Below are 13,861 nucleotides of genomic sequence, written 5' to 3' on the forward strand. Positions count from 1 at the left end.
TTTTCAATTGCTATTTTAATCCTCTTGATTGCAGTGCTATGAACACATCTAAAATGTATGAGGGAGTATGATGGCATTTTCCAACTCAATTACTCTTCAGTGCAGCAAATGAATCCGAAAGTAAAGAAAGGCACTTGCTAATAATGTTTCAGATATATCCAGTAGTTTAGTTTTCTTGTGAGTTGCTCCTTACTCCTCCTGACTTATCTACAAAGTACATTTTTCTCATTCAAGGACACAATTAACGTCTTTTCCTGTATCAGAAAACTTTGACTAATCTCACAAAGGACTTTATTCTGGTGTGTTTTTCTCCCCACCACCCAATCTTCGTTAGCAGCAATGACAGAGAGGCCCCTAGATGGTGTGTCTTTGCTCTTCTTGATACAGTTAATAACGGTTGTAACAGGTGTGACCACCACCACCACCACCACCCCCCCGCACTCCCCTCCCACACACACATACTTAGCTCCCTTCTTTGTGGGCTGCATGGAAACCTGAGTTTGACAGTGCTGGCTTCAAACTCGGCTCTCAGAGGTTCCTGAGCGCTGCTGTCAGGAGGAAAAAGCCAAACACTTTCCCAGCCTACACCCAGGGCCATTCTGCTTTCTTTTCTCCTCTTCTAATATGCCGTGGTTCCTCAAAATACTTTGTTTGAAAGAGAGTATTCTATCATTAAAAAGTGTTTAGGGTGGCGCCTGTGGCTCAAGGAGTAGGGCGCCGGTCCCATATGCCGGAGGTGGCGGGTTCATACCCAGCCCCGGCCAAAAAGCACAAAAAAAAAAAAAAATTTAAAAAGTGTTTAAAAGCCTTTTGTTTATTGCTTTTGACCACAATTCTGCTCACCTAAGTGAACTTACAAATGTACCTTTTGAGACCTGGTGTGAAAAATGACGCAAAGTTCATGTTTATGTTTTGTTTGCTTTTTAGGTCAGTTGCAAAAATGTCCTATTTACATATTGCAAAGAAAAAAAAGCTATTCCCCTTGTCATAAAAGGTAATTACTATTTTCCCATTTCTTCATGAGAATGCTTACAAACATTGTTATCCTTAAAAAATGAGAGCCAATTTATCTTTACTACACTGAAATGTCCTCATTATTTGGTTTCCCTGTGTTGACTGGAAAAAATGATATTTGTTTCCTGTGCCCAGGTGAAGCTTTGTAGTTAAAATAAAAACAAAACACTTACAGCCATCCTAATTTCAACAAAAGAATCTTCCGCGGGGCCGCTGGAGTTCAGCTTGAGCTGCAGTTCGGACACAATGCCCAGCAGGTCGGCCTTCTCGGCTTGCAGCCGGGCCACCTGGGTCTTCAGCTGCTCCATCTCCTGCTCTGCTTCTGTCTTGGGGAGCCTGGAGCCATCAGTGGGGTCCTGGAAATGACAGAGAGTAAAGCAAATTAATAAGTCAAACTAAGGACCCACCCATCAAACTGGATTGCCCCCTACACCCATGGACAGGACCAATGTCTTTGTCCCCTACGTATGCCTTAGGGTAGAAAATTCTAATTCTTACTTGACTATTTTCATATAGCATTAAATCGGAAGTTTTTACATTAGTTTATTGTATTCAAATAATAAGAATTTAAAAATAACTTCAGGACAAGAAAATAAGTCTTCCCCAACACACTGGAATAATCTGATATTATTAAAATACCCAGCCAGACTTTGGCAAAGGTAGACTCATAAACTGTAGTTCAAAATTTCAGAAAGGACAAAAAGTTGCCATCACCCAATCTCTTGTCTTGTTCTCCTCCCCACCCCACCCCCCACAAATCACCACCCAGACCCATTGTCCTCTTACTTGTCATATCTATTGAGAAGCCAAAGCATCAAAGACATTAATTGGTCCAGTAACAGCAAAACATAATGAAAGGTCCAAAGGCCTCCATTATACAGGCTGGCAGCTAAAATATTCTATGTTGGTGTTTTAAGGTTGCTAAAAGTACATTTAGTGAGAAATACAAAAATTTAAAATTCAGAGGCTGGTACCAAAGATTAAAAATTAAATTTGGGCCAATATAAAGATTAACAAGAAGTGTTAATATTTCACTAGTGTGAAAGGGTGTGTTCTGTCCCTGTTGCAATCACTGGCTATGACAGTGTCATAACAGAATGACCGTGTTTAGGTACAGCGTTTTCACTTGGGAGGAGGGAGGACAGAGCGAGGCTGTACACTGCTAATCACTGAGTGTGTCACCTGGAGTAGATTCCTGTCAGTTCCTGGCTTCAGTTTTCTTGGGTTAGGAAAAAAGATGCGGTACCACAAGGTCTTTGGTTTCGTCCAGTTGTCCCCTTCTAAGCCTCTCATTTCCTCCTTAGAAAATCTTTATTTCTATGCACATGACATAAATACGCTTGGGAGTATCAGAAAACTGCAACACTTTAGAAAATTGAAATACACACCCCCATCTTAACTGTATTGTAAAATAACAAATACCTTCAGATTTGTGTTTTTGTTGTTGTTGTTACAGACAGGGTCCTGTTCTGTCACCCAGGCTGCAGTGCAATGGTGCAATTATAGCTCACTGCAACCTCAAACTCCTGGGCTCAAGTAATCCTCCTGCCTCCGCCTCCCAAGTAGCTGGCACTATGGGCACATGCCACCCCTGGATAATTTTCTTTTTTTTTTTTTAATTTTTGGTGGAGAAGGCTTCTTGCTGTGTTGCCCAGACTGGTCTCAAATTTCTGAGCACAAGAAATCCTTCCCTTTTGGCCCTCCAAAGTGCTGGGATTATAGGTGTAAGCCACCACAATCAGCCAAGATCAGCTTTTTAAGAAAAACTGAATTGCCTTAGGAGCTTATAAAGATGATTAAATATCATTTGCAGATGCTACTAACAAGTAGTTTAAATGAATGATCTCAAACTCATCGACACGGTCTGAGTTGAGTCTCATCTTTTCCCCCTCTCTGTTCATTTCCCAAGGAATGGAAGCCAGGCTCAAAGGCTTACGGTAGAACAAAAACAGAGGCAGAAAGACATGCAGATGGACCATAAACTGACTAGGTCACCAAATATTAAAAAATGAACGTACAGGCATTAACTTGCAACATGACATACCCACCCGTACACCATCGGGATGTTGCTCTTCCTTCATGGGAGCAGAGTAGTCCCTTGCCAGGAAACTACTGCCTGCCTCAGAAAAGCAACTCATTGTGAAACTCAAGTCAGGTCTGCAGGGGACGATGAAAGATCTGCACAATCTCCCTTAGTAGTGACTCAAGCAAAAGAAACATACATTTAAAGGAAGGAAAACAGTAAAAGGACAGGTGCAGCTTAGCCCAGAACCAGGAGATATGCAGGTAAAGGCAAGCCTACGCCTTGCTGGAAATCATGTTCACCCCTTGACCTGTCTAAAAACATTATACAGAATGAGCTTAAATAAACACCGTAGCATAAGGGTAGGCAACAGAGTTTTAAACAAGTGTCTGAGGACCAGGAACATAAGGCCGTGACATTAGAATCTCAGATTATTAGGTTATTTTTCCTCTTCACACTTGTGAGGATCTCTTAATTATCTTTGGGAAATCATGAACGTACTTATTTGGCCATAAATACGTCTTTTTGATGACTCTTTAAATTTCCCTTCGTTTTACTGCTCTACTTTCCTTTCCCAGACTGTTCCCACGGTTCACCTCTTTGAGCTCTGCTCCATTGCCATTATGTTTTACTGTTTTTTGGGCACTTAACATTGACCTATGCACAGTAGAACTTCTCTGTCTTTTCAGTTATCTGCATAATCTCTTTATCCCACTGTCCTAAAAATGTGCCCCGGTTGGTATGCCATCTCAGACTGCTAGCAGTCTGTACACTCCAAAGTCAGCCAGTGCCCTCTAGGGTCATTACAATGCATAATCGGTGAAATTGGCCAGAACCACCAGTGCTGAATGCCACAGCCTGAGGCTCAAGGGCAGGTGTACGGGAAATCCCTCCTCCCTTCCTTGTGAGGCACAGGACACACTCAAGGTGACACTCCTGTGTAAAACAGCAACAAGGATGGAATGGCACGAGTGAGAAAAGTCTCAGGAGGCCTGAAGGCTTTCCCAGCTCAGGAAGATGAGGGCCTAAATGAAACAAAAATTAAAGCAGCAGCAGGGAGGCAAAAGGGAGGGCCTGGAGAATGCACTGGGGTGGAAGCAAGCCTGTGGCCAAGGGTTTTAAAGAGCCATCAGCATCTGTCTTCTCCCAGGCTCCACCTCCTTTCTGAGTAGCTGTTTTTCACTGATCATCTGCCTTGAAAGCAGCTGTCTTAGACTCTGCTAATCGCAACTTTTTCCAATTCAGGGACCTTCTAGGAAAACCCAAAGGCAGCCTGCCCCAAACACAGACTGCTTCTAGAAGCTCTGGTCTCAGATTCAACATGATGGCCAAGCAGGCTGAGCCACTATCAGCCCACATCCCAAAATAAGGTATTTCTTCTAGAGAGTAGAAAATTATTCATAACCCCAGGTGATCATTTCTTCAGAGAATTCTGCCTTAAAAATATTTAGATAATGAGAGAGATTTCCCCCAAAACGAGTGACTTACTACTCTCTGAACTGAAAGACAAGTCGACGGATCAGACATGATGAATCTTACCCACATAAAACACTTCCAATACAAGAATAAATTTATTCATGCAGAATGTTTTGTCTCTTGAGCTGAAGTAGATGAGTAAGATCACTGACATGAACTGTAGTATTTTTCTAAATAGTTTTTCATGCTTTTGATTTTTCTATATCAACCCCCTTTCCCATTATTTTCTTTCCATTTTATTTCTTAGTTCACATTCTTTACCCATCCAAGAAATCAGAGATCAGCAAAGTTCAAGGTAGAGTCTCAAGAAAAATCATTGATATCTAGAATAAATCCTCCCTCAACTAACCCAGCGCTCCATCCGTCAGAGGGTTAAGTGCCAGGTATGGAAGAGAATGGACAGGACACATCCACCTAAAGGAACTACACCCCGTGGGCTCTGGAATATCAGTCAGCACTTCAAATGTATTCTGGTTGATTTTTTCCACTAACATCTGTGACATCCATCCCCAGGTATGAGCACATTTTCCAGGTTCTTTGGGTCAAGAAAAATGCATTTATTTCCTTCCTCAAAAAAAATGCATTTATTTCCTTCCTAACCCTATAGCCTGCTACCACATGACATTCGCCAAAGGAAAACATAAAGTGAATCATCTCTATTTCAAACTAAGAGAAAGGACAAGGTCAGTAAGTAAAAATTCTGAGTAGCAGATTTTTTAAATGTAATTTTCTATCAAAGACATAAACTAATGACAATTAGATGGTTCTATCTGCACCATGTATAAGGAATATAAAACATTGACTTATAACCTCAACATTCTTTTGACTACAGTCATTGTGGTCAAAGATGTATAAATTATAAATATGACTCTTAAAAATGCAACCAATCTTTTCAGCAAAAACAATTCTTCCAAGACCATGTAAAATGCCACTCCAGCCTGAACCATGAAAGGTTTTGATCTAGGTGTCTAGACAAAGAAGATTTTGCTGCAAATAAAATCATAATTGATCAGTCTGCTCACCCCAAATGACCTCTCTGATTTCCCTTTTAGTTTTCCAAGCTCTTCCTTCAATTTCTCATTTTCATGACTCAAGGCCATAAGACGTTGTTTTGCTTCTTTGCTTTGTGTTTCAAAAAACTGGCGTTCTTCCTTCTGTTTCTCTGTCCAGGCCGACAGCTCCTCAAACCGCCCCTTCATAGCTTGATTATTTAGCTTCATGGCTTCTGCACAAGGTTCAGAGTGAGGAGTGAGAGAACTACATGCCAGGAGAGAGGACTTAATTTGATAAAACAAACCTCCCATGGGGGACTTCACCACAGGACCCTGAATCTGTAGTTGCTACACTTGGCCATGGCCCAAGGGTCAGCAGGAAAAAGACTACAATAAGGTGAGTGGTTTCTGTTTCCAGAAAGGACTAGTGGGTGTAAAGTCATTCCTAGTCCTTAAAAGTCCCAAGACAATGAAATTGATTTGGGTACCACCATTACAGCCCAAATACCTATTAGCAACTAGGGAACTGAGGAAGTTCTTATCACTCCTAGATTTGAACAGTGATCCTGCCAAAAGCCATAGCTTGAGACACCAGGATGCTTTCTCTCAATAAAGTGCTGTTTAGAACTAACTCTGTAATCACGCTGGTCTTTCTCCTTTTAAATGGGCTATGCTATTTCTCTGAGATACAGAGAGATTTTTTACACAGAAACAGTTCTAGCCTAGCCAAAAGCTAAATCTCATGTTGCTTCTCCCCCCAGGGAAACAGAGAAGGGCACCCCTACAATCCTTATTACAAAGGATTACATTTTAGGAAGGCCCAGGTGACCGGGTGCACAAGCCAGCACTGCTCACCTTTCAGCTGGTGGTTCTCGGTCAGGAGCTCTTTCATCTGCCGCAGAAGCTCCTCCGGGGTGAACGTGTCCAGGTTTGGGTGAGCCAGACTGGGGGGGCCATTTCCAGTGGTTTCATTGGGGCTGTCCCCTTTTTCAGTCAGGCAGCTGAGAGGTTGGTGGGACATGGCAGAAGCTCCTGTGGAAAAGTCACAAGCTGAAAATACAGCTGTCCCCTCGCTACACAGAGTCCCCGCAAGTCCCACAAAGCCACTAGCAATTGCTTATATTTATTCCTAAAAGTGCCCTTTCTCTCCACTTACAGTTTGAACATTTTTGATTCCTTATTGTAAATAAACAACAAAAAGTATATTCCAGCTTCAGGGAAATATGTGTGTGTGCACATGTGTGTGTATGTGTGCATGGCTGCGTGAAGGGCTACAGGGAGGAGCCGGGAAATGGAGGAAGACAGGATGTGACATGCTGATCAGGATAATATTTGCAGACAGGTTCAAAGTATTATTAAATAAATTTCCCATGCAAATCTTTAAGTTCAAATACCCTCATTTTAAGTGAATTGTATGGTATGTGGATTACATGACAAAGCTGCCCCAGAACTCCTTATTTTATTTTCTGTACTTTTGGTTAAGAGGAAAGGGAGGATGAGCATTCTGTGAATACCTGCTACGGCTGAATCACAACAGATGGGTCACTCCACTAAAACTCAATGGGGCAGCTACTTCACAGGTGAAAAAGTTGAGTTTGCAGAGGTGTACAACTGGTTCTGGTGACCTTGGGCATGGCATAACCCAAATCAAAGATGATTCCAAAACCCCAAATGCAACAAAGGTACTGCTGAACACTTAGCCTTTAAAGTATAGTTTTCAATGCATACTAAAAAGACTAAGATATCTTTAGTTGTTGCATATTCTAAAAACTTTTTTATACACACTGCTTTATTTTGTAGAGGGGCCAATGTGGACATATAAATATAAGATGGATGAGTGAATCCCAGCTCTACTTCTGTGTTAGCTCCCACCCAGACGAACACAGATTATCCTTCCCATGACTGGCTACATGCTACAGGTAAAAAGGTTCATCTTCACACTTCATGAAAATGTTGTCTTTTCCATCAGGAACTGATATGGATAGATTACAAAGCAGCACAGAGTGAAGGCAACTCCTCCTCTAACACTGTGTACACCTGTGCGCGCACACACACATACACACACCCCTGATCTACACAGCCAAAAAGTTGCTGATGTCCAGAAAGATGCTGAGAAGCACAATATTACTTCCAAGATACCCATCTACCCAACAAACAGGTATTAAGCAACGATGCATGCTATACACCCATGATCAGCAGCAAGCTGCTGAAACCACAAAGGCCCTGGGGTGAAGAAGGAACCTGGAGGTAGCAGCCCATTTCTTTTTCTATTTTTTTGAGACAGAGTTTTGCTTTGTCACCCTCAGTAGAGTACGGTGGTGTCACAGTTTACAGCAACCTCAAACTGATTCAAGTGATTCTCTTGCCTCAGCCTCCCAAGTGGCTGGGACTGCAGGTGCCCACCACAACACCCAGCTATTTTTAGAGACAAGGTCATGCTCTTGCTCAGGCTGGTCTCAAACCTGTGAGCTCAGGCGATCCACCCACCTTGGCTTCCCAGAGTGCTAGGATTACAGGCGTGAGCCACTGCACCTAGCCCTGCTCTCAGTCAGAGCCATCAGCATTTCATGATTATGGAGCCCGCCTGATCCCTGTGAGCTCCAGAGTCCATTACGCATGAAATCAGTCACCAGAAAACAGAGCAAGAGAACTGCTCTCTCTCCCTCTGATATATAACATCACCTGTATAGTAACATCTCTGTGTGCACTTAGTACCCATCTATTAAAATGAAACCAGACACGTGGAATGTGGGGTTGCTTCCCTATAACAGCAGGAGGCAATTCCTCGGGCTCTTTGGAAGTCCTCTGGAGCCAAAACCTGGTGACCTCCTGTAGGTCTCAGGAACTTGCAGGTCATCAGGACAGCGCTACTGACCATACCCTGTGGCAGGACAGCCTGCATGACTTCTTCATAAAGCAGCTTGCATCCGAAGAGCATCCTCATGAAAACATGTAAGGAGGAGGATGGCAAATGTATACAGTGAACGGCACTGATAAGGCACATTATTCACTCTGAACCTTTTTATCTATGTTTCACATACCTGAAGTAATTTAGGAAAGAAAGATGTAATGCGGAAGTGTTCTTTGCTTAGCATTATTAGGTGACGAGAACACAATGCTTTCCCCTCCCCCAAAATGAAATTTTCATTTTGTAACTTTCCATAAAATTCATTTTTGCCCAGAATCATTTTGGTGCTACTAGTTCATAAAAATGGGCTTTGACTGAGAAACAATGTTCCTACCTATTTTATAGAGGAATACTAAAATTCTAGGTAACAGACCTATAAGACAAAAATCTTTATAAAATGAATCATTTGACTTATCAACATGAAATTTCCTCTGATATTCAGCAGTTACACCATACTTTTACAAAGGCAACAGAAACATTTAACAGATTGGGTTTTTTAAAAGTATCTAAACAGCCATTTAGAAACGTGCTTGGTTTCATCTTATTATATGCACAAATTTCTCCTCCTTGGTTTTTCCAAGAGGGGAGGAGAAAGGAAAGGAGGGAGAAAAGTACAGACACGTTCCCTTGAAAACTGCTCAGACTTCTTTCTTCCTGACCTTCCTTTATACCTCTACCAAGCCTACAAATACAACCATAATAAAGTCAAAAGTTGTCACATCCATGCTTCTAACTTCTTCAGGCTGCCCAGATTTTATGAAGACACAAGAAAAAAAGCTGGGGTGTGCTAAGGAAGACAGGAGAAAATACACTCATATCACTAGCCAGATGTGTGGCCACGGAAGTCACCCAACGTCTTGTGATTATTGACTCATCTTAGCAAATGATAATCTTGACTACTGCTTTCAGTACAAAAACCCTGTGAACGGTATTCTTATTCTTCTAGTAAGTAAGATCAAAACCTACCCTTCAACACATGTACTGTCAGTACCCGCAGGGACGTGCTAGCTGCTCTCATGAATACATATACCTGTTCTAGTGATAGCAAACTCTTTGATATCCAGGGTTGTCATGACAAATTATTTGTAATTCAAATGTCATGGTAAATAAGAAGTCAGCACACATGGCAAACGTGAGCATGTAGGTACTTATGATGTAATTTTACTAAAAGTAATTTAACTGATTTTGGATGACTTTACAATTTTTAGACTGTTCTGGGATATCATTATGAATTATTGCTGCACAGTGCACATGTGAAATATTGGCAGAAGGCCAGTTAGAGAAAACTTAATTCTCTAAGTTTTGACATTACCTCAGGCTACTATCAAGCGTCCAAAGACAGATACACCATCTATCTTCACATACATCTTTGAAGATTAAACCATGGAATGATGAATTAATTGAGCACAGATTTGTCAATAATTCACCAATGAGGAAGACTGTGGGCTACCTGGTAAATGGAAAGTCAAAAGCAATTCTCCTAGATTTTAGTTTGAATTCTTGAGACTATATATTATTAGTATTTTTTTAATTCCAGAGGTCAAGCAGTTATAGCAATGACTTGGCCTTGTGGACATGGGCATAAACTTCATTTCCTTGAAAGAATGTCTTCTCTGGTTTCCATGGCATATGGTCACACAGAGAGCTCTTGAATACTTCAGTGGCAGAAAATATCAGGGATGACTTAATAAGCACCATTCAATCCATTACTGGGTGGCTCTGACTGCCAGAAAGTTGTTATATGTCAAACAGAACCTGCCTTATACTGACTTCCATCATTGGACACAGAGTAAGGCCCTTGCTTTGATAAGGCTGAGTGTGAAAATTTACAGGTTAAACCCCTACATGGACAAATTAATTTAAACAGTGAAAACTCATTTCAGAGACAATAGTTGGCTATTTGCAGATTTTGGGAGTTCGCAAGGGAGCTGAGCAAGGTTCCAAGATCGCATGGAACCATCACCACTCTGGAAGGAGAGCTTACATTTAGCCTCCTATTGATGGTGTAAAAGCAGTCTATATGTGGAAAATGGGAACAGCTTTAACTAGTTACCTAAGATGGGAACCCAGAAGTTATGCTCAATTCTTCCCATTCCCTCTTCTCCCAAATGCCATCACTGCCACCTCCGAAATGTTTCTAAATCCCACTGCCACCTCTCCACACCCACAGGCTTGTTCAGTCTCTTCTTATCTTGTCTGGACCACAGCAATGTTGGCCTTCACAAAGGACAGAGGTTTTGTCTATTTTTTCTACTGCTCTGTCTTCAGCACTGAGAACTTTACTTGAGACACAGAAGGAAGGATTCAGCAAATTATTTGACTGCATTAGAACAGCCTCCGAAATGGTCAACTATCACCTCTTTCAGACACTTAAGTCCCAGGGCCTTTGTGGCTCCTTTCATAAGATGAGGTCATTACCCCGAGTTCATCCTTCCCTTACAAGACAGTTTCAGCTTCTTAGCAGTACAAAAATGGCCTTTCGGCGGCGCCTGTGGCTCAGTCGGTAAGGCGCCAGCCCCATATACCGAGGGTGGTGGGTTCAAACCCGGCCCCGGCTGAACTGCAACCAAAAAATAGCTGGGCGTTGTGGCGGGCGCCTGTAGTCCCAGCTACTCGGGAGGCTGAGGCAAGAGAATCGCTTAAGCCCAGGAGTTGGAGGTTGCTGTGAGCTGTGTGAGGCCACGGCACTCTACCGAGGGCCATAAAGTGACACTCTGTCTCTACAAAAAAAAATGGCCTTTCAAGGTCTGGGCCCATCTTACCCACCAGAGCCACCGCCTGCCACTAAACCACTTGTACCCCAAGGCAATTAAAGAGCATTCTTTGGCCCCTGTGCCCTTGCTTCTGCCCTTTCCTTTGCATGAAATGTCTGGCTCTCCTTCAGCCCTGGGACAGATCAATGTCCAGCTTAAATATGAAGTCCTGTGTCAAATGAACTGTCCTTTCCTCCAAGCACCCAAGAGCACTTTGCATTTCTACCCTCTCGCCCCTTTCCAAAATTACTGTAATCATCTTATGCCAGTCTATTTTCTCTCTATTTTACTAGAGACTGGCACTGCAGGATCTTAGTAAATGTTTGTCGAAATGAAATGGAAATACAGCATAATGAAGTATTTTCAAGTCTATTTTTTTTAATCTTTTAGAATCTTTTTTTATATTAAAGTGAAATTTTATTTTTTTATTGTTAAGTCATAGCTGTGTACATTTGTGCATCAAGGGGTATAATGTGCTGGTTTCATATACAATCTGAAATATTCTCATCAAACTGTTCAACGTAGCCTTCATGGCATTTTCTTAGTTATTGTATGTAGACATTTGTATTCTGCCTTTAGTAAGTTTCACCTGTACCCATTCTAAGATGCACTGTAGGTGTGGCCCCACCCATTATCCTCCCTCTACCCTGACTTCCCCCCTCCCTTCCCCTTCCTTGGCCCTTTCCTCATAGTCTTGTGCTATACTTGGGTTATAGCCTTCATGTGAAAGCTGTAATTTAGCTTCACAGTAGGGCTGAGTACATTGGATACTTTTTCTTCCATTCCTGAGGTACTTTGCTAAGAAGAATATGTTCCAGCTCCATCCATGTAAACATGAAAGAGGTAAAGTCTCCATCTTTCTTTAAGGCTGCATAATATTCCATGGTATACATGTACCACAATTTGCTAGTCCATTCGTGGGTCAATGGGCACTTGGGCTTCTTCCATGACTTAGCAATTATGAATTGGGCTGCAATAAACATTCTGGTACAGATGTCTTCGTTATATTGTGATTTTTGGTCTTCTGGGTATAAACCTAGTAAAGGAATTACAGGATCGAATGGCAGGTCTATTTTTAGGTCTGTAAGTATTCTCCAAACATCCTTCCAGAAGGAATGTATTAGTTTGCATTCCCACCAGCAATGTAGAAGTGTGCCCTTTTCTCCACATCCACGCCAACATCTCTGGTTTTGGGATTTTGTTATGTGGGCTACTCTTACTGGGGTTAGGTGATATCTCAAAGTAGTTTTGATTTGCATTTCTCTGATGATTAAGGATGATGAGCTTTTTTTCAGGTGTTTGTAGATTGTGCGTCTGTCTTCTTTAGAGAAGTTTCTCTTCAAGTCCCTTGCCCTCCCAGAAATGGGAGCACATGTTCTTTTCTTGCTAAAACGTTTTGAGTTCTCTGTGGATTCTGGTTATTAAACCTTTATCGGAGGTATAACCCGCAAATATTTTCTCCCATTCTGAGGGCTGTCTGCTTGCTTTATTTACTGTGTTCTTGGCTGTGCAGAAGCTTTTTAGTTTGATCAGGGCCCAGTAGTGTATTTTTGATACTGCTTCAATTGCCTGGGGAGTCCTCATAAAATATTCAACCAGGCTGATTCCTTCAAGAGTTTTCCCTGCACTTTCTTCAAGTACTTTTATAGTTTCATGTCTTAAGTTTAAATCTTTTATCCAGTGAGAGTCTATCTTAGTTAATGGTGAAAGGTGTGGGTCCAGTTTCAATCTTCTACAGGTTGCCAGCCAGTTCACCCAGCACCATTTGTTAAATAGGGAATCTTTTCCCCACTGAATGTTTTTAATTGGCTTGTCAAAGATCAAATAATGGTAAGTAGCTGGATTCATCTCTTGGTTCTCTATTCTGTTCCAGACATCTACTTCTCTGTTTTTGTGCCAATACCATGCTGTTTTGATCACTATCGATTTATAGTACAGTCTCAGGTCTGGTAGCATGATTCCTCCTGCTGTGTTTTTATTGCTGAGTAATGTTTTGGCTATTCGAGGTTTTTTCTGATTCCATATAAAACGAAGTATTATTTTTCAAGATCTTTAAAATATGACAATGGAGCATTGGAATAGGAATTGCATTAAAATTATATATTGCTTGGGGTAGTATAGACATTTTAACAATGTTGATTCTTCCCAGCCATGAGCATAGTATGTTTTTCCATTTGTTGACATCTTCAGCTATTTCTTTTCTTAAGTTTCATAGTTCTCTTTGTAGAGATCTTTCACATCCTTTGTTAGGTATACTCCCAAATATTTCATCTTCTTTGGCACTACTGTGAAAGGAATAGAGTCCTTGACTGTTTTTTTGGCTTGGTTATTGTTGGTATATATAAAGGCTACAGATTTATGGGTGTTGATTTTGTAGCCTGAGACATTGCTCTATTCCTTGATCACTTCTAAAAGTTTTGTAGTAGAATCCCTAGTGTTTTCTAGATAGATGATCATATCATCTGCAAAGAGTGAAAGTTTGATCTTTTCTGACCCTATGTGGATACCTTTGATTGCCTTTTCTTCCCTAATTGCAATGGCTAAAACTTCCATTACAATGTTAAAGAGCAATGGAGACAATGGGCAACCTTGCTTGGTTCCTGATCTAAGTGGAAATGATTTCAATTTAACTGCATTCAATATGATATTGGCTGTGGGTTTGCTGTAGATGGCCTCTATTAGTTTAAGAAATGTC

The 13,861-nt window shown here is 41.4% G+C and overlaps 1 protein-coding gene and 1 long non-coding RNA gene across 10 annotated transcripts in view; one reads left to right on the plus strand and one right to left on the minus strand.

Moving 5' to 3' along the window:
• Positions 1-5,529, plus strand: part of LOC128572426 (uncharacterized) — a 47,164-nt gene extending 41,635 nt beyond the window's left edge. For 4 of the 6 annotated variants that reach the window (XR_008376206.1, XR_008376205.1, XR_008376204.1 and 1 more), the window contains 2 exons: positions 928-994; positions 4,761-5,529. This is a non-coding gene — a long non-coding RNA (uncharacterized LOC128572426). The remainder of the gene's footprint in view (positions 1-927; positions 995-4,760) is intronic. The other 2 variants (XR_008376209.1, XR_008376207.1) reach the window with 2 other exon arrangements.
• The window catches only part of OPTN (optineurin), a 50,374-nt gene that overhangs the window by 32,490 nt on the left and 4,023 nt on the right, over positions 1-13,861 (minus strand). For all 4 annotated transcript variants that reach the window (XM_053572453.1, XM_053572455.1, XM_053572452.1 and 1 more), the window contains exons 2-4: positions 6,361-6,537; positions 5,536-5,738; positions 1,188-1,370 (exon numbers count right to left, since the gene is read on the minus strand). In XM_053572453.1, the coding sequence (XP_053428428.1) occupies positions 1,188-1,370; positions 5,536-5,738; positions 6,361-6,526 (552 nt within the window). In that variant the 5' untranslated portion in view covers positions 6,527-6,537. The remainder of the gene's footprint in view (positions 1-1,187; positions 1,371-5,535; positions 5,739-6,360; positions 6,538-13,861) is intronic.

Source organism: Nycticebus coucang, chromosome 20 (genome assembly GCF_027406575.1).
Source record: "Nycticebus coucang isolate mNycCou1 chromosome 20, mNycCou1.pri, whole genome shotgun sequence".
Lineage (NCBI taxonomy): Eukaryota > Metazoa > Chordata > Mammalia > Primates > Lorisidae > Nycticebus > Nycticebus coucang.